The sequence below is a fragment of the Pyxicephalus adspersus genome, chromosome 2 (assembly GCF_032062135.1).
Source record: "Pyxicephalus adspersus chromosome 2, UCB_Pads_2.0, whole genome shotgun sequence".
Classification (NCBI taxonomy): domain Eukaryota; kingdom Metazoa; phylum Chordata; class Amphibia; order Anura; family Pyxicephalidae; genus Pyxicephalus; species Pyxicephalus adspersus.
The window spans coordinates 144431401-144452388 of record NC_092859.1 but is presented as its reverse complement, the minus strand read 5'-3'; the positions used below and the strand labels follow the sequence as shown (position 1 = coordinate 144452388).

Sequence of the window (20988 nt, the reverse complement as noted above, 5' to 3'; positions counted from 1 at the left end):
TATTCTATAACCATCTAATATAATGTAAGCTTGGACAATTAAAAGTATTCAATAGCCAGTAGGTGGGTAAGACAGCGCTCAAGGTGCTGGGGAACATGTGTTTTCCATTCCATTATCTCCAGGTGATGTAAAAACATTAGGGGAGTTGGAAGAAATATTTATGGACCTGGAGAAAACGTACAAATTGTGGTTTGAACTTACAATGTGATGTTGTAAAATAAGTCTTAATTGCAAGACTACAAAAATACAAACTTAACTTTGGCAATTCCAACAGGAAAATGGAGCTCATGTGCAGGAAGTCCCTACACAACTGGTGGTAGCCTGAGATTTACTTTAACAAAGTAACCTTAGACACCTTACAGCATCAAAACCATATATGTTGCATGTGTTATAGTGGAAATAATACAGACTCAGACTCAATACAGAGTCATCGAACACAGGCTAGAAAATGTCATACAAATATTGTCTTGTTTCAGGACCTCAAAACAATTGCTTCATCAGGACAAAAAGTGATAAAAGACACTTTGTACCTTGATGTCCATTTGAGGCCTTGAAGCAAGGCACCACAAAATATTTTTTACCACTATTAAAAGGGACCACCAGCTGATCATGGAATTGGAATGGGGCACAGACAACAGCCACTGGGCATGGGCCACATCATATCAATGACAGTGAAGGGAGAGCAAGATGCCCGAAACACTTACATTTAATACATAGAAAAGTAGTTACCTGAGTGATGAATCAGATTGTAAAATGACTATTAGCTGGCTACTTAACAACATTCCCTCAGGCTTTGACAAATGAAACCAAACTATGCCAGCCAGTGAATGACAAAATGTTGTACTTTTGAGGAAACACCCAACACCTCATTACTGAATGTACAGTAGAAACATATCGTGCAGTAATTAGACTGGTACAGAATGTATCCGGATGTACTATACAGCTCTTAAAGCTACGGGCATAATTTGGTGACAGTGAAAGCAGCAATTCTGCATCCAGGAACTAGGTCGGGGATATAGAAAAGTTAGTAAGGATGTCGGATGATTACTTGCCTTACAACTGCCTTACTGCAATAACCTAATACAACAGCTTGTAACAAGGAATGGACAATGTGCAATATAACTGTAAAGTTTAGAGTAGAGAATGGCAGGACAAGGTCTTATCACAGGCTCCAAACATGGGGTCACTATGGAGCAGGAGGCTCAGAATGCAACAATTATTGAACACATTCGATTTAGCAATCCATTTTTGAGATCTGTGTGCCTTTAAACACATTTTGAGTCATCAGGTCATTGTAAGAACAGGACTGTGTTGCAAAAGGTCTTCTTCTGAACAGTTCCTTTACAAATCCCCTTCCCATTTCTGACCCATTACACACATTCTGTACACAAATCAAGAAACTACAGAAATTCCACTTATGATGTGAGAGTAACTGCAATTTATTTTGTTCAGTCTGAACCAACCCAATGGTAAAGTTCTTGTATTTCTAAGTTCTTGTCTTATTGGGTACAATCTACCAATTTGTGTGATTACAATTTGCAAAGTTTAATCTGCAAATTCTTTGTCCTCCCTGATTCCTCTTCCTCATCAAGATGCTAATGAAATTACTGAATACAACTTTTATTATATTTCTGGGTTTTTTATCCAAAAAAATCATCAAGTAGTCATCGTCAGCAAGGCTGGTAGGAAGGGGCAGCGGGATCTTGTACATGGCATGGTAACATCCACATGTAATGGCAATTCTCTATAACTGCAAAGGACTAGATGATTCCGAATATTTCTGCTTTTAACGCACATTGAGAGAAGCCGACTGTGTGTAGTAACATCAAAGAAAAAAACAATCAGTACAGGACAGGAGCTTGTAAAACTCAGTGCACATTCTTTGGTAAACCTTTTAGTAACCAGATTCAATGTAAGATGTTGTTGTGTAAGTTCAAAATACAATGACAACACTGCAAACTGTGCTAGACTGCGTGCAGACGGTGAAAACACAATTTACGTTACAAGATGAGCAGAAAAAAATGTCCCTAGGACAGACTCATCATAAGACACACAATGTATTCAAGTGTTTCTCTACAGTACTGCCATTAAGGGCCTCTTTAGGTACACAAGCTGCCGAAAAATGACAGTGGTACAGTTATTAGCTACCCATTCTCTTGTGCTGCCATAAAACAAATTGAAAAATCTTGGTGCCCAAAGTTTTTCAGCAGTTTGTATAGGGATCCGAAAAGGGTCATACAAATCTATAATATATATATATATATATATATATATATATTACACACACACACACATACATATGGGTGTGTGCGATTTCACTACACAGAGCTGCCTCCTACCCCTGAAAGCATTCAGAAAACAAGGTTGCAGCAAAAGGGATTTGACCCTTACTGATGAACATCACCCATTAATAACAAGCATATTACAGGAATCTAACAGTTTACAAAATTATGCAACTAAAGTTATGGAACCAATGATATGGTGGAATGCTAAAGAATATTTAGTCTACCCCCTGTGGACTGAATATTCTTTACAATTCCACCACACCATATGTAGGCAATCATCTGCAACTTGTAGGAGCCAAAAAGTCCATGAGTGTTCTTCATGCACGGTCCTGTAGCCCAGTTGGGTTCCCCGACTAGTAAAGCAAGCAAGCAACACCCCTTATGCCAATTCCAAGTGCGAAGCTAAATAACATATCTGCAGAAGACACAGTACTGATTATCCCTACCTTTCAATGCAGCCTTTCCTCTGCTATACTTTTTTTTTTTTTTTACATCAGCGGCTTCTATGTACGTTGCTACTTTTTTTTTAGATGAACATGAGCGATCATGAAGTATCTTTGGAAAAATGCCTTTGGTGCTATGTAATTATAGAGAAACGCCTTTTGGGCTTTGCTGATAAGAAAAAAACTTCCTCTTTCAAACACAGTAACACTCTTGATAACCAAACACATAACACCTGCTAGTGAAATATTACCAACGGATCTTCTCTATTGTGTGTATAATTGAGTGTATCTATATCAGAGAACACAACACTATCTAGTCCATATTCGGAACTAAAAGGAACTTCAATATGCAATAAGACTAAAACAAACACTCCACAGCTGTTTTAAACTGAATTCATTGAAAAGTTTTCATCAAGTCTTAAGTCATTCATAGGAATATTTTAACACTTACGTGTTGTGTAGACGTGAAAAAGCTGCATTTGTAGTGCCGTTCGCTGCAACTGTCACAGGAGTAACAGGTGTCACCTAGACTATCCAGTGCCAACTGCCCGTACCGTACATACACACATCATGAATAGTTAAGGAAGGAGGAGCACAGAGTGAAATGCTATGTATACACAGAATGGAATGCAGATGAATCCACATGCAGAAATACAGGGATTTCCTAGCAAGTCACAGCCTTGTCATAGGGGTGAACTGGGGGGACCTTTTTAAATCAAGTCCAAAATTAGATTTTTTTCCAATGAACGCTGACTAATGAATTGTATAATAAACATATCTGAAGCCGGATGCCTACTTTACATAAACAGGATGTCATGAGCATCCTTTTCTAAGAATTATCTTGTATGCGATTAATGACAAAAATGTAAAAATAAGCATCTTGCCAGTCCTTAGATGTGGTGGCCGCATTCGTGTTTATTTTCATTTTTTTTTTCATCTGCCAGACATGATTGCTGGGGTTACAAATCTCACTGTACTATATGGAAGAGCAGAGTTGTCATTTTAGGGCAGGATGAGTGTTTTTAGGACTAAATAACACATTTCCACTTCCTGTCCAAGTGCACAGGGCAGTGCAGGTATTTGTTTTGAAATCAAAGAAAAGCAAAGCTATACAAAAAATCAAGCAAAGCCCAGGCCTAACTGTGCCTATATAAAACCTTAAAATAGAAGTTTTGGGGATATTGACTATTTTTAGGAGGCCAAAGAAACAAATACAACAAATCGACATTAACATTGGATAAAACTATGGCTGCCACCAGCCGTTACTGAACCGAAACATGGGACAGCGCTTATCCCTTGTACAATTACTGGAATTAGCAGCTCGAAAAGTGGGCTTGGAAAAATATTACACTGAAGGAACTCATCCTGCATGCGCGGGAGTTACGTCATTCCAGCCCGACCAGTAAAAATGACCGAAGAGGACAGGGGACTGAAGGGGGCAGCCGATTATATTTTTAAAAATTGCTATCAGGCAGGCATGGGTATTTTATTGCAGAAGGAACATTACCTGCCTCTTCCACAAAGAAGGACCTGCCTGGTTTAGTTCCATTTTAAACCTTAAATCTTCTACTACATGGAAGGTTCTATTTAGCCCTAAAATTTAGATGAAAAAATCCATTGCTGGCTAGGAGAAAACCAAAGTGCTCTCTTTCAAAGGTTTTTTTCTCTGTGTGTTGTGCAGTTCTGTTAACTGTTCTTTACATAGTATGCAATATGCAAGGACATCAGATATTTTATAGAATGCAATGTCTGGTAATCCCACTTATGCATTTTTGCGCTGCAGTGTCTTTTTACAACGCATTACTGCACTCATAGTTGTCCAATTTTCAGGGAAGCAAATGGGGTCAGAAAGGTACAGCCATGCAGGTAGCTCTGTGTTGCGGTAATACATACACCAATGTACTTTTATATAGTGGGAACAAAGCCAAACTGTGAAATCTGCTACAATTTTCTATGTTGAACAAGCTGGTAAAATTTTAGCAGTAAGTGCGAGAAATAAAGAATATGCACACTCAATATCGCAGTCATTCCATCCCCAACAGGAATACGCCCACATAGAGGATTTACATATTGGCAACACCCAGCTAAATGTCCAGGTCTAAAAATACACCTAAAATAAACTGTTATATAACCCCAACCATCCCTAATATCTTACATTATGTACCGACTGTCATTAATCTTGTGTCTGAATCACTGGTGCCAACATGTCATTGCTTCATACTTTTTGTTGTCAAACAGCTTGGCACTGTTGGATATATTGTACTGTCTACACCTCTGTCACAAAAGAACTGGTAATGTCAAGTTGCCAGAAATAATAATTAGGATGCCATAGGCATGTATAAGGAACATTTAAGTCTATGTCAAGGCAAGTTTTGAAAAAGGTTTTGGATAAAGTCACATTTTTATTGCCGTGTTTCACTTCGGCCAATATTTTTGCCCTAGGGAATGTTGTCACAAAAGCAGAAAGTCCGAGGAAACATTGGGGGGAAATCATCCAAAGGGAACATTTATTCTGTGGATAACTAGAGGATGAAAGTTTTGCTCTCTTTGGGGACATTTAGCATTTTCTGCTGGGGTTTTAGGACAGAATGTAAAAGGAAATCTCCCAATCAGTGGGCAGACAACAAAAAAAATTCACCTGAAGGAGTTTAAACCTTTAACAGTTTTATACAAACCTAAAAAATTGCCTGCATTTATTAGACTTTTTAAACTTTACTATTTTGTAAATATTTTCACGGCAGAATATAATTTAGACATTATGGTTGTATGTTTTTTTTTACTAACCTACATGGCAAAAGAAATTACCAAAATGTTTGAAATAATGAAGGGAACTTCCTCATTTTGCAATACGTTTTTTTTTGTTTGTTTGTTTTTTTTTTCCCCCGGATGTAGGTGAAATATGATTAGTAATGGCTGTATCTTCCCCCTGTACTTCCCTCCAGATTCTTTACACAAGCGGTGATTAATCTAATTTAGTAATAAAAGGAAAAGCTGCCTTTTTATATAAGTAAAGAAGAGTTAGGAGGTACACAGAGGTGACTTCAAAACTTAAAAGATACCAACAAGCAGAAAATATAAATGATAAAGTTCAAAAAAACAAATAAAATCTACATTTCACAGAAACAAATGGGACTGATCTTCAAAAAACTGATAGGCCCTTCAATCATACTACTTATATGTATAGCACTAAGCCAAACATTACATTTCACAAACAAAATATTTGATGATTTAACTGCCCACAGATTTCCAATTCTGAAACTTGTAACTGATTCGCACACCTCTGGTTCTTGGATTAGCTGTGTGGCTTTGGTTCCCAGCCTAATCAGACAATAATTCGGCACCATCTACTCTGAGCAAGAAAGTAGCCGAGGAGAGCATAGAACAAGAATATATGTCCTACACCAAGTAAACCTGTCAACATGTCTGTATTTTTAATTACGTATTTAGCCTCCTCCCTGGAGTTCCAATTTTCATTATCAAAAGGTGTAAATTGCAGGCTCTAGACAGGACAAGTCCAGAGGATTCTGCCCTAACCAGCTTTTATTAACATTGCTCATTACAAACAGCTGAGAGCAAAGAAAATTAAAATTAGATCAGAGATGTAAATGGAGATATAGTAATGAAATAAAAAGGTTTGTGTTTTTGTATATAATGCAGAAATACAAAGGACTACATAAGACAATGGCTTCCTTTAAACAAAGTAATAACTAAGCTGATGACAAGCTTATAAGGAGGCTTCAAGATAAAGATGTACAGAGAGAGGAGCACTTACTTGAACACACATAACCATCCTTATTGAAGCTTTTGGTGCAGTGGTTGCAACTAAATGGACCAACGACTGGCATAGAGCTGAACAGGTGTCCATTAATGGTCTTCTTATCTTTGTCTTTCTCTTTGGGTTCCTTTTCTTTGTCTTTTGTCTTATCTTTGTCTTTCTCTTTTTCCTAAGAATAGAAAAAACTTTTCTTAGAGATACTTACAATTCACAATTTTGGAACATTATGAATAACGAAACTTAAAGGGGTTTGATGACATCTCTTTAGGTATTTCTTGAAATTAACCCATAATACATGTAGCTTGCAGGAGGCTGTTAAAAAAATAGAACTATTCCCGTAGCATCCAATGCTAGGGCATGTTCAGACTGGCACCTCTGGGCAGCTACTGTCAATACTAGATGCACGGGAGAAGTACCAGGTTGTCACTGCTAAGCTCTTTCAGGTGTTTGCAAACTTCTGTGCAGGGGACTGCAAAAGCCTCGCAGAACTGTTCCTTTTTTGTCAATGTGACTTGCAATTGCTTGTAAAAAAAAAGCACTTGCAACTGCTTAAAAATCTTTACATACACATTGACAAACCAATTCAAGACTATGGAGGAGCAAAGGGATGCAAACCACCCCTGGATGCTGCCTCGAAAAACTGCCACCACCAACCACCTGCCAAATAAAGGGCAATGACTAGACCTGTTCGGAGCAATGTTAACCAATTTTTGTAGGAGGTTTAGAATCATATAACAGCCTAACCGTAAAAGTGTAAGTCTGAAGATGCCCTTAAAGCATGAAAAACCTTATATATAAAATCAAACGATAACACAGTGTTTTTTGCACCTTTTCTTCATCATCTAAAACCATAGTTGTGATTGTTTCAAGCGAAAATCCAGCAGAAGTACAGACATCCCTGTGACATTTTCTAATGATTCACCATGCTGCCATGTGTTCTTAAGGAAACTTACAGATGGAAATTGCAGTGAGAGGTACTGAACTGTTCATAGTCTCCTTCATTATTCTTTATTGGGTTTTCACAGGTATATGCTACATGTAGCATATCCCCTGTGGCAGTGATTCACTGTCATTGGGAAGCAACATCACAGATAGTCTGAACATAGCCTATATAGTCAGTGAGTGTAATATCCAGGGTTCTTGGATATACTGAAATAAAACAGTTAAATGTATATAAACATAAAAAAAGAAATCAAGAGTAACATCCAATAATATATATATATATATATATATATATATATATACATACACACAAACAAATAGTATTTTAGGCCCAAAGTGCAGTGCTTCTGTAATCTCAACATTTCTATAACCAAACCCACGTGAGGATAGCATGGATCCACCACCAGTCACATGACAAAATTTATATCAACCAGATGCAACCATTCCAGCCTTCAGCACTATGCAAAGTCATTTTAACACAACAAATGAAAACAATAATTCTAAAACAAATTCTTGGTTACGATCTTACCTGACCATGCCTGGATCCTACATACTTTATTGTAATAAGTGGCACTTCAATAAATTTACCCCACGGCATTCTGCTCTTGAAAACACAGATGCAAATAACAAAAAGTAGGTACTAAAACTGTGCCGACATGACAAGCAGCTGGAGCTTAGCACTGTTCATATGAAAGAGGCAAGACAGTAATGTCAAGGACGGAAGTCAAGGGAAATGTTACTTCTGCTTTTAATCAAACCACATCTGTGCTCATTTTTTTTTTTTGAGGTTTGCACATTAAATGAAGGCTTTACTAAGTAATCTGTGGACAATATTAACAGGTGATCAACTAAAAATAAGGACCTTTAAAAATGGTGTCCACAAGATGAAGAGATAAACACGAACCATGAATCAGACTTTCTGGTAAATCTATCTGCAGCATTTTATTGTGATGACCTTCTTAAAAAGATCCTGGCTATCTAAAGGGGAGGGGACATACACTATAAAAAGCCCTAATCCACCCTCCCTTCCTCCATGGAAGACCTAAATAAAACATATCAAGTAAGTCCATTTATTGGAATACCTCACGACAATATCAAATGCTAATTTAGAAAAATTTGAGAGAACATGGGAGGACTGGGACACCTACTTCTCACTTATGATGATTTAAAATTTATAGTCTAGAGACCTTTCTATCTACATTCGCTGTCTCTCTCCTATACTTTCTCCTCCTTCATTGGTTTTGGTCCTGGGTACTAAGCTCACTAGTATTTCATCACTTTATTGAATATTTGTGTTATCTTTTTCTATAATTGAGATACGTTTTGATATGGCTTTAAGATATAGACAATGTATGTCCATGTTATCCATGTTTCATCAGTTGCCCACCATGACTATGTGGGGTCTTGCTTCATGTTTCTCTCTGTTACCCTTTATCCCCAATTTTAGGTCCATTATTTGTACCAAAGTGTTTTATTGTTTTACAAAAAAAGTATTAAAAATTAATTACAATTTCCAAAAAGAAAATCCCTGATCTACAACACTCTGGTTCCTAGTCCAAACTACCCAAACAAAGCAAATTAAAGCTGGTTAAAACTTCCAAAACACTAGTGTTTAACCGAGAAATATTTCAAGGCTGGATGGGAAAAAATCTAGGCGGGTGGCAGCCCCTGTATTTTGACCCAACTCTTCAGTAACCACCCAAAAACAGCCAGGAGGTAACTGAAAATTGCTTGGTGGTGCACCTGGCTAAAAAGGGGCTGGGGTAAACACTGCACTACATTATGTATATCCAGCATAATGTGTAGATCAGTTCCAAGCTTTTTAATATGGGGGACCATTGAAAAGAACTTTCAGGTCTTAGGGAACCCCTTTTACAGTGTTTTCCCCAGCTTTTCAGCATTCATCGAGCTGTTTTTGGGTGGTTACTGATGAGTTGGGTCACCATTCAGGGGCTTCCGTCTGACTTAAATTTCTTCCCACCCAGCTTAAAAAAAATTCTGGGTTAAGCACTGTTCTATAATTAGTAAATCCACAGCTTACAGTATATTAGCCTTTTGGACAGTGGGAAGAATTTTACTTCCAGATGATTGGTGTCCTTTAAACTGACCTAGGAAGTACAAATTGCTCCTTGTTCTAGGAACCCTTAACAACCTCTGGAGGAATCTTGGAGTTCCATACAACCCTGGTTGAGAACAATGGGGTAGAGAGCCAGCTCTACCTTGCCTTTTGAGCTACCAAACCATGGCTTCTTATTGCTTGACACAGATACTCTCATTTTTTAGCTATTTTATTTTTTTTTTTCAATCTCAAAAGTAGGATTGCAGGACAAAAGGTGTTCCTTTTCACCAATCCGACAAGTCTGTAGTAGATTCTGCAAGATCAACGGAAACATTCTGTCGCCTGTCCCATTCCATAAAACAGGCACTGCTGAGAAATTGTAGTCGTCCACTGGTTTCAAAGTCTCTACTGCCTACTGTCTTCTTAGACAGCCAGGATCATCCCTTGGGTTAGAAATATAAACCGGAAAGTAATGGAACTAGAACATATGAGTCATTTCAGTTGGAGCTTGAATGCTCCCTGGGGCGATAAAAGGAAACTACAAGCTTTTAATAGATGTTTGGATATATATGTAAGATACATTTAGATTAACTAGTTCACTCCCAGCGCTTTAAACCTTTGTCCATATCATATTCTGGATTAAAATGCACAATGCACTGTAATTGTGTGTTGTGATATATTGGTTATTTTTGTTAATTGCATCATATACACATTAGTGTTCAACACAGATTTATTTTTAGGCTGGGTGGGAAGAAATTGTAGGCAGGTGGCAGGCCCTGTATTGTGACCCAACTCTTCAAGACCCATCCAAAAGCAGCTGGGTGGTTACTGTAAAGGGCCAGGTGGTACACCCAGCTAAATGGGGCAGGGGAGAACACTGCACATACAGGGAGCTGTGAAGTGCTCTACAGCACACAGCATACAGAAGAGAATAGCTAAACTTTGAGTAGAGTTAACAATACAGAGGACCTATTTTTTGTACATTATAGTGTGTAGACTTAAAAAAAGAATGGGCTGCCCAATGCCAATGTGCCTTAACACACTGGGATAAATCCATCAACTCCTGCTAAAACACTGCTGAATGATTCTGCTGTGGTTCGATTATTTCTCACAGGGGATCTTGGGCAAGGGATAATTCAGAACATTTTAAACCAATTTACCAAATGCTTGCTAATGTGATTGGGAAGTTTTCTTCTTCGTGACCATGGAAGTGGTTAAATAAAAAAAGAAAAAACACGCTGGGACACTGTATGGAGCTTTTCAAATACATACTGCCTTCAAATGCTGCCAACCAGTCCCATTTGTTGCAATGATGTTCAACACTTTTGGGTGAACTGTAGTACCACTGCCTTTAACCCTTCCTGTACTCCTATCCAAAACTTAAGAACATTTTACCCCAATATACAAATTAAATTAGAGGCAGCACCCACAGATCTGTGCATGAACTACCAATATTAAACTTAATATATAGTAGGTCAGCCTTTCATATCCATTTCACCCCTGAGGAACCCTTAAAATAAATTTTTAGGTGTCCGTGAACTCTTGCTATAATCAATGGGAAAAACCCATTTGCATTGGCTGTCAATGGGAAGAATTCCCCAATATCTTAGGAGTCGGAATGCCATCTTTACAGGCAACTAAATAGCTCCTTGTTTTTTTAAGATGACTAAAATTTAAGGTCTACCAGCCAATTATTTTACTATATAAATAATATAACACACAAATGTGCATTGAAAATACTGCAGTACGGCGTAGTTTCCCCTAAATGACTATTAAGCGTGAAGGGTTGTGTATATCTGTCTTGCATTTGCAGGTCGATGCATTCTGAAAGCTAAACAGAGCAAATCACATCTGACATGGCACAGCATACTCATAGACAAAAGCAAATCCTCCCAAAGCTCATCTGTCAAACTTCCTGTCATTGTGGATTAACAAGGCTAAAGGAAAAAATAAACCTTGAGGCTCTTTTCCCTTATTCCAGTTGTATAAAGGAAGGCTAAACATCCTTAATCTTTCAGTCCCTGTATGTGTATCTTTATTTCCACTTCACCTGCGGTTGTGTGAAGAGGTCTAGAAAACATTTAGGTTCAGCTCACACCTGTAGGAATTTCTTTTTTATTCTGCACGGGGGACAAAACATTAACACTATGTGAGCAGGGATTTTGCACAGGCATGGCGTGAATACTGCACGGGCAGTACACATGGGCAGAGCTGTGATTGGACAGGATTGGGATGAGGTCATGTTTAGCCATAACAAATCAAATGGTGTCCAAAAATCAAAAGGTGCAAAAACATTTGTAAAGGATGCAACTTAGTACCATTTGCTTGGGCATATACAAGGGCTAGTGTATGTAGTTTGCTTTTGACGTACATTTGCAGTGCTTTTTGATGTATGTTGAGTTGTTATTGCATAGACACAAATTAAATTTTATGTGACTATATTTTTACATCTATATTATTATTAACGCTTTTAAAGATGAGGTGTAGCCTGTCTATAGTTTGCCTTCCCTGGTTCTAAGTCTACAAAAACACAAAACAAAAAACAACTTTTTCATTACCTTATTTAGGATTTTTGACATCATTATGTGGTCATTGTGCTTCTGTGGCATTGCATACAGACTATGGCTAATGAGAGGAGTTTGCAGGATGCTTCACAAAAATTAGGGATAGGCCAGGGACAGCATGACTGGGGAGCAAAGGACAACATGATGCCAGACATATTCCAGCCAGGAAATTATGTGGGCTTTATTCAACTTACTGCAGCTTCTAATACATATCGTGAGAAGCTCACAGCGGGCAGTGTAATCGGAGAAAGCTATTTCAGTACAACAGAGGAGCCAGTACAACTGTGCAAGACATAAGGAAAGACTGGAGTTCTACTTTAATAAGAATATTTGCCGTTTATCCACCCAATAATGAGTCAGATTAGTTACAATAACTCTGCTTAGCTGCTTAATAATCATTGAGATATTGACCACGTAGGAGGGACTTTGTTTTTTTTTTAATGAATCAGCTGACTAACTTGGTTGCACTTTACCAATGCTTATTACAATACACCAGGCAAGTAAATGTGCAATTGTGGCTGCTCCTGTAGGTCTGTCTTGGTCCATATGGACTGACAAAAAAGCTCCACAACAAAGGACTTGTTCATATAAATGTAGTCCCCGGGTTACATACGAGATAGGGACTGTGGGTTTATTCTTAAGTTGAATTTGTATGTAAGTCAGAACAGGTACATTATTTTAATAAATGCAATTAGGACAGATGTTTGTCTCAGCATATTATTAGGCAGTGTGGTGTCAGTTACTGTATAAAAAAAACCTCACTGTGAGCTAATCACAAACAAAGCAAAAAAAAAAAAAAATCTTTATGGAGCCCAGACATTTATTATCTTCTGGAGCAAGCTGTGCTTTGATATGGGAAAAGAAACAAATGCAGAGTTTGTCTTGGTCATTAAAGAGTTTCAAGAGCTTGAAGAGCTCAGTCTCAGTTGTGTTTAGCAAAAGATTTATTTTGCAAGTCATGCAAACCGCCCCCTCCAAGCCTCCGCCCTGCACAAGAGCAAGCAGGGAAGCCTCGTTCGAAGCCCCGTTCGTATCTAGGAGTCATCCATATGTCGGATGTCCTTAACCCGGGGACTACCTGTATGTGAACTGTGGCAATGAATATGTTACTGCAGTGCACAGCACACCATGTTGGTGCAATGCCACTTGATCTGAAAAGCCTCACAATACATTGTCTCCAATGAACAGTGCTGCACTGGATGGCAAAGAACTACAATGCATTGGAATGAACTCTTAAACATAGCACAGGTCTAGTGTTCTCTCTGTCCTCTTTTTTTTTTAATTTGGGTGGGAAGAAGCTGTAGGGCGGGTGGCGGATTCTGTATTGTGAACCAAATTTTTATTAACAACCAATAAACAGCCGGGTGGTTACTGAAAAGTGCCGCGCAGTGCACCCAGCTAAAAGGGCTTTGGAAAACAATGCAGGTCTATTGTTTGGAAATGCTGTGGGGAATTTAAATGAATAAGTTGCCCCAACACAGCTTACAGGTAAATAAGGAAACCCATATGAGCTGCAGCAGCCCCTAGGTCTGAACACGCCCAAGGATGACAATGATCAGAGCAAACTAAAACAATAGAAGGTGTGCTTCCAACAGTCACAGTAAATTTTTGAACACTGTTGCACATTTACTCAAGCACCAATAACTCCATATATTAACCAAGGCCAGTTATCAATATACATTCATTTTTAAGACTGGAAAAACAAACCAAAAAGAAATATAGCCATGTTTCCCCTAACATAAATGGGTGTCCTGTATGCCAGTTTTTCACAACAGCTCCTGTAAATTAAGCAAGTGTCCGAATATGTTAAATCAAACCAAAGGCTTTTTTCCCCTTCTACTCTGTAAAATTGTTTTTAAACTCTGCAGCCGGAGGAAAGCTTCTTGTGCTATTATATACAAAAAGAGAACTGGCTCGGCTTGCATAATCACCATCTGTGGCAAGATCAAACAAACACAACAACATGTCCATACTCAACATCCTTCCATATTCCTCTAACAATGTTTGTGAAGGCGTGGGAGGTAATATGATGCTGTACTCCTGTCTAACAATATTAGTGCTGCACCATGTGCCTTGACACAACCACAAATGTCAATAATAATATAAAACATATTGTGAGAGAAATCACAAGACCCCGTCCAGCTTGTCTGCATATACAGTGCATGACATTGGAGCTAAATATGCTTAGGTTTATCAGAAAGCATAAATATTTCAGATCTATGTAACACAGGACAACGTATAGTTCACCCCAAACAGGTACTAGATAATGATGTTGAATAGGGGTGGGTTCAGACAGACGTTGGCGACAGAAGTTCAGGGGCAGCTCCTGGCGGTTGACACATTGCCATCCTATTACCAGTCTCTGTTAGTTCTTGGTGAACCAGCGTTGGGTTGTTTGGCAGGGGCTGGAACTCAACAACTTACAACCACCTCCCATTTTATCTACATGGATTGCTGTGGGTGAGACACTACATGTAGCATCTTAACCACAGGCTTGGTTAATGGTAGTGAGGAAGGGGCAGCCATAAGGTGGCCAAAGTTTGCTGCTTCAAGAGGGTTCCTTACCCTCTTCAATCAAAGGGGGCTCAAGTCAGTTCTGCACAGAGACCCACTGTTGGATATGTCAGCCACTGGTGGTAACTGCACTGCAACCTCACCTTTCCCATATGAACTGAGCAATTACAGTTTGTCCCTGATAATCACTGTTAAGGGCTAACTGTTCTCCCACTGCTTTATATATCCCATCCCTTGATAGGAAGTTATTATTATGCTTTTAATAACCTGTTAGAAGATCTTTGCAAAATGCTTTTAAGTCAGCTATGGCTGCTATGGGCAGTATGATCATTCCCATTCTGGACTGGCATTCCAAAGAGTGAACCATGTGTTGAACAGCTGCAGTTATGAAATTATGTTTTGGACCAGAATTTAAGCAAAATCCCATGACACATCAGCAAGTGTGATGCAGCCCTAAAAAGGGCTTTTACTTAAAAACATTAGATGTGAGAAAAATGTATACAAAGTATTTACCTAAGTTTATGTTAAAGTTTAATGCATTTCAAAAACCCCTAGAAGTACTCATTCTACAAACATTGTAGGTAATGCTATTAAATGTATATATCATTTTAGTGTGATTTATTATTGTAATGACAAAGTAATCACATTAAGTGTGGATTCACCTGTAGATTTGGCTAATGGTTTTAACATTTAATTATTTTCCCTTTCCTATACCATTATCACTGTGATAAGAGGGGGAAATCTCCACCAGGGACACAAGACAGAAATACAAATCTAATGGAGCTTCTAGCCTTCCTCCTACTAATAAGAATCCCGTTTGTACTTGCGCGGTGCAGAACAGACTGCCATGCACATTAGCACAACACAGAGTAAAACATCTTGTTGCATTCCAACACACCTTACTGAAGGAAGTGTTGCAGAGTACACACAATAACACCTGCAACTAGAGACATGTTTTTCTTGCACTGTAATGTGTTTGATGTCCACTCAAATAGGCAATGCATTATACAATATACAGTACAGCAAGCATGCTATGGCTTATAAACAAAACCTGGATAAAACGTTTTTTTTCCCTTCTCTTGAATAAGGCTTCAGATGGCAAAAGCCCAATAAGGGTTTTGAATATGTCCGTACTGTAACCGCAAAGAAAGGTTTTGGCTAAACTTATGTGTAAATATATTACACACACACAGATAACATTTATTAAAAAAAGTTCATTTGCACAAAACCAAAAAACATTTCCCTTTTTTATAAAATATGAACCCTACTGCGATTACAGAATAAATATCTGATAAACTTATAAAGTACAACATTAAGTTTAATTAGGCAGACTTAGGCTCATATACCCAGGACAAAATGTAAAAGTTTTAGTGTCACCAAACACTTACCTTGGTTTTCTTGCCTCCAGACATTTTATGCCTGAGATAGCTGAATGTGCGGCTCACTTTGGTCCCACCTTTCAATTCTAGTTCTTTTTGAGAAGGACTTAAAGGCAAGACATCACAGCTCTCCTCTGGTATGCTGGAAGGGAGGACAGCAAATTTATATATTGAGATATCTCAAGTGTCCTGAACAGTAAAAGTAACCTAAAACACTGGCAGCTTCTCAACATCACATCTGACAAAGTGGGGTGAGAATACATTCTAATAAATTAATAAATAGTTGAAGAAATTTCCGTGCCACTGGCTGTGCAAGCCTACACATACAGATTTATGCACCCTGCTAGGAAATGGGGACAGGGGAGTAACACAGGTTTATTACGCTTTAACCACAGATATGCCTACAGATCACCTAATAGACTATTATTTGTTTATTTTCTATATTTATCAGTATGATAAAATAATATTTAAAAATCACGAATGACCTAGGAAATCATTACTATATCTAAAAAAGGGACACATAAGTAAACACAGAACACGTGAATCGGCATATTTAGTGGTCAAAGACAAACTGCCAATGTTTTATTAATTCGGAGTAAAATGTTTGTTCAGCATGATTCATAACCAATATCAGCTTTTATTTGACCATGACACTTACCTTTGAGAAAGAGAATTTCTGGGGATATTTAAGGACTGTGAACCTGAAATGTAAAAGAAATGGTCTTAGGACGCAAGCAAACCTCAAACTAAAATGATTATTATATAGTGTGTAAAACATTAAGGGAACTTCACCACTATTGGGGGATCTACTTTGCTTGCATTTACAGTGGTTTTGTTTGACCTGTAAGAGGATCACATCTACAACATGAGAGATTGAATTGACACACACATACCTACCCGAATAAGCAGGAATTACTATAAGAATTACCAAACCATCATTTGTTGTCACAATCACACAAGACAGTTGACAAAGGCCCACAACCTTCCCAAAGAAAGCAAAACATGTACTTGGACATAAGCAAGCAAAGCAAGTAAAGCTGTGAATGTCAGCAAGGACATCATAGTGATGGACATACAGTGCTCTGTTGTGGCAGCGTTTTACTTACTATCTGACTCGTCATCACTGGACGAGGAACCAACAGTAAAGACATGCTTAGACTTAGGAATAAGCGGAGAAATGTTGAAGGAGAAGGAGATTCGCCTCTTTGGTCGTATCCGGGTCTGGGCTGAGAAGTGGGTTAACGGCAGACATTAGAGCATGCAAATACAAATGAGAAAGAGAAAACAGACAGAGAGGCAGAAGCAGGGTGCAGATGGTTAATACATGTATGTCAACTGTAAGAACATCATCCTTCATCTGGATCTATCCACAACTTCAGATGAAGGGGCCAAAAAAGAAAAGAATAAAGGATCATGTATCTAGTATACATGGATTTGCCTCAGTACTATATATTAGGCATGTGAACATCATATCACACAATGGGATAAATTACATGAAATAATTCTTGAAAGGGTTGCTGTACTTCTAGTAAAAGCCATATCTGCTTAATTACAGAAACACTGCAGCATTAACTGCAATTTGCAGCATTTGTACCCTCACTTCATGTTAGCCCATGCAGCCTCCAGCTGGGCACCATTACTTTTAAAATGAGATGCTAAAGATCACAAAAAGGTAGTGAAAGAGTAAAGTTGCACACTGACCTATATACAATATGCAAATTAAAGGTAATTTCTCCTATAAATCCAATTTGTGACCATAAATCCAAAAAAACTATATTGCTAAACCAATTAAAACTATATTGCAATTAGCTATTTGTCCCTAAAAGATTAATTTATAACTTGAATCAAATGGGTGAACAAAAAAATTTCGGGATAGTTTACACAATCACACCTACACTTTTTAATGCATGTAAAACATGTGCAGAGATTTTAATGTTGCTACTTCACATCTGTTCAATGCATTTATTCATGTTGGCCAAAAGAAGTTTACGTTCGTTGTTTATTCTTGAATGATTTTTAGATTTTGATGGGAAGGGCAGTTTTTATGTTCACACAGGACAATGAATCTGTTCAAAGCACAAAATGATGCAGGAAAATGCAGATTGCAGGTGGGAATCCAGGAATCAATGGCTCATTTCAGCAAACACAGATACACTTCTGCTACTTGTTGGCTGCGAAGCCGTGGGAAAATTATTTCAAAGCCTTGAAGACAAGGGGTCTTAAAATTTTGATTTGAAACAGATTTCTTTGCTTAGGTTCTCTTCGATCCAACCCTTTCCATCTTTAATGCGGAATTAAATCCAGCTTTTAACTGTTTCCCAAAACAATTATTTTTAAGATATGTCTCCAGTATTAACTGGCATGATTGCAGGTATTCATAGGTCAGCTCCTAACATCTTACAGGCTTCAAATGTCTGCTGTCATAGCTGATCACATGTGCAGAATCTAAACAGAGGCCAAAATGGCATTCTCTTTGAATGTAAAGAATAAGAAGGTTTAATTCTACTTCAAAGGTGAAGAGAAAATCAACTTTCCTTTTTGATTTAAATGTTTCACAAAAGCATGGTTTTTCTTTTTTGGATGTTACTACTTGGATGTTGTGTTGATGCTTTTATATAAATATTTTGTGTCATTGACCAGAAACAGACAGATAGGGACTTTTTGCAATTTGTATACTTATTCTAGGGGAATGTGATGTTTGCCAAATATTCAGTGCAGATGACTCTTTCTGGGGTATGTGTTTACACAGGAACTGATTCACCACCTGCAAATGTCACATACTTCTTGATAAGACTTTAGTTATGAAGACTAAGGGTCAGGACAAGTGAAATGGTACTCTATAACCAGGATGGCAGTATCACAGGTCTGCTGGAGAGAATAAGGGCAATCTAAAGCTGCGTACACACATGCAATTTTTGTCGTTGGAAAGGATCTTTCATGATTTCCAACGACAAGGGAGTACACGATGCATGAACGGTGCTGTACATACAGCACCGTTCATGCTCTATGGAGAGGGGAGGGGGAGAGCGACGGAGCGGCACCCTGCTGCGCGCTCTCCCCTTCCCTTTCATTAGGATCGGTTGTCGTCCATCGTCCGTGGATCCGGCAGGACGGTCTTTCGGACGATGGACGACAACGACTGTACACACGGCAGATTTTCGCCCAATAAATGGCCGATGCCGATTATCGGGCGATAAAAATCTGACGTGTGTACGTAGCTTTAGGGAACACACAAAATCTCCCCACTAAAATTGAACTGTATTGGTACACACTACATATTGCACTGTATGGGTATCAAGTTGTACATCTGACAACCAGGGAAGTTTCCATTCTCTGCCTGGGGATATTGTAGGGTTTCATCAATTCTTTATCTTGCTTGAATGAGGGACAAGACATCTCTATGGTCAGATCCCTTTAGGCAATGCATAGGCAATGCATTCAAGCAAGTAGAAGAATATTTGGAGATTACAATCTGTGGTCTAGACCAGCAGTATCCAACTGGTGAACAACTGGTGAAGGGCCTGCCGGTGGGGGGGCGGGAGCGCTCCGGCCACAGCTGTGGACCTTGTCCCCATATGGATTGATTCTCCTTTGAGTGACACCTGGCTCCCTGCACATGCACAGTCTGGAGCCGGTAAATTTAGTGGTCCATGGGTCCAAAAAGGTTGGGGACCACTGGTTTAGACCAAGGAAGTTAAGTAGATTTCTTGATGCTGCAAAAACTGCAGTGTCATTTTTGGTCAGGGATGAGCTCTAATATGCTCCCTTAAGGTGCATTTATGCTTTAAAACTGTTACTGTATGATCCATGCACATTTTCATATCATTCTAACTTTAAGCTAAATAGAAGAAAAAAAAAAAAAAAAACATGTTAAGCATTGTATAAACCCCTCAAACCCAAAATGCACTGCTTGAATAAGAAGATGTTCACCAAGAGCCATGGACTTGTACAATTTACTCCTTGTGGTTAACTATTTTGCAAGTCAAATTATTTGTAAGAAAAAACCCTGAATATAATAAGTGTAATATTGTAGATCTGGCCTAAGGTCTGTACAGGGATGTACAAAACTTACATTAAATTTACCATATTAAAAGCAGAGGAGTTCCCCAGAGAAGGAGGAATTTGAGAACAAATGTGACATTCACGCTTCAGAGGATGAGAGTGTTGGAAGAAAAAAGTCAGAGGAAAAGAAATTTAACATGCTTGAGATGAACAGATGTCTACTGTATCTTTAGAACAAACCCAACCTTGCATGTTGGATGCCTCAGATGGGTAGGTTAGTAGGCATAGCATTCAGTGTTAATTGATCTGCATGGGTCGGTCTAGTAAAATCTAGCAATTAGCAAAGGCTTCTCGTTCCAAGTTCTCTGGTGTCTGTTTATTACAGCAAATACCAGCTTTGTGAAACAATCTTATTTACCCCTGAAAATAAGATAGGATGGTTAAAAGTAACATTTCAGGACATGTAGAGGACACACGGAAGCACTCACTTTCCACCAGGGGATTGCTGATAGTGGTTAGTGACATGGATTTTGTCAAGTGAGGAGCAAATCCTGAGTTGGAGTAAACAAACCCACGGGAGCGGGTCTTTTCACGGTCCTGTAAAAGAAAAACTGATTGTTAATCTATACAAGCCAAACGATTTTCCCAATTATTTGTGCACAGATTATTAGCAACAGAATAGGAAAGTTCTAGTTTTTCCCACAACAAGCCTCTATTGCCCGCCTTTCATTGGTAAGCAGTTCCAATCCAAGGAAACCGAGTATTCCTTGCCAAAAGTCAAGAGCATAAAACATTTTATTCATATCATACCTCATTGTGTGAAGCTGTGCTCTTCCTCTGATCAGACTCTGGTTTATCCTCCGTTAAAGAAAGCAAAGAGCCACTGCGAGCTTCTCCCTCATAAGCTGATGGCGCAGTTAGGGTGCCAGAGACAACAGATGAAGACTCGTGACTGGTGGCAGTTTTCCCAGCAAGACCCTCCAAACTGTAACTAAAACAGAGACCAGAGAATGAGATTTACAACA

General features: G+C 38.6%; 1 protein-coding gene across 5 annotated transcripts in view; it reads right to left on the bottom strand.

Annotated features, from left to right (window-relative positions):
* Positions 1 to 20988, bottom strand: part of AKAP13 (A-kinase anchoring protein 13) — a 171135-nt gene that overhangs the window by 26676 nt on the left and 123471 nt on the right. For 4 of the 5 annotated variants that reach the window (XM_072402694.1, XM_072402696.1, XM_072402697.1 and 1 more), the window contains 6 exons: positions 20774 to 20954; positions 20452 to 20560; positions 17068 to 17187; positions 16620 to 16662; positions 15971 to 16103; positions 6501 to 6672 (listed from right to left, as the gene is read on the bottom strand). In XM_072402694.1, coding sequence (XP_072258795.1) covers positions 6501 to 6672; positions 15971 to 16103; positions 16620 to 16662; positions 17068 to 17187; positions 20452 to 20560; positions 20774 to 20954 — 758 coding nt within the window. The remainder of the gene's footprint in view (positions 1 to 6500; positions 6673 to 15970; positions 16104 to 16619; positions 16663 to 17067; positions 17188 to 20451; positions 20561 to 20773; positions 20955 to 20988) is intronic. The other variant, XM_072402698.1, reaches the window with a different exon arrangement.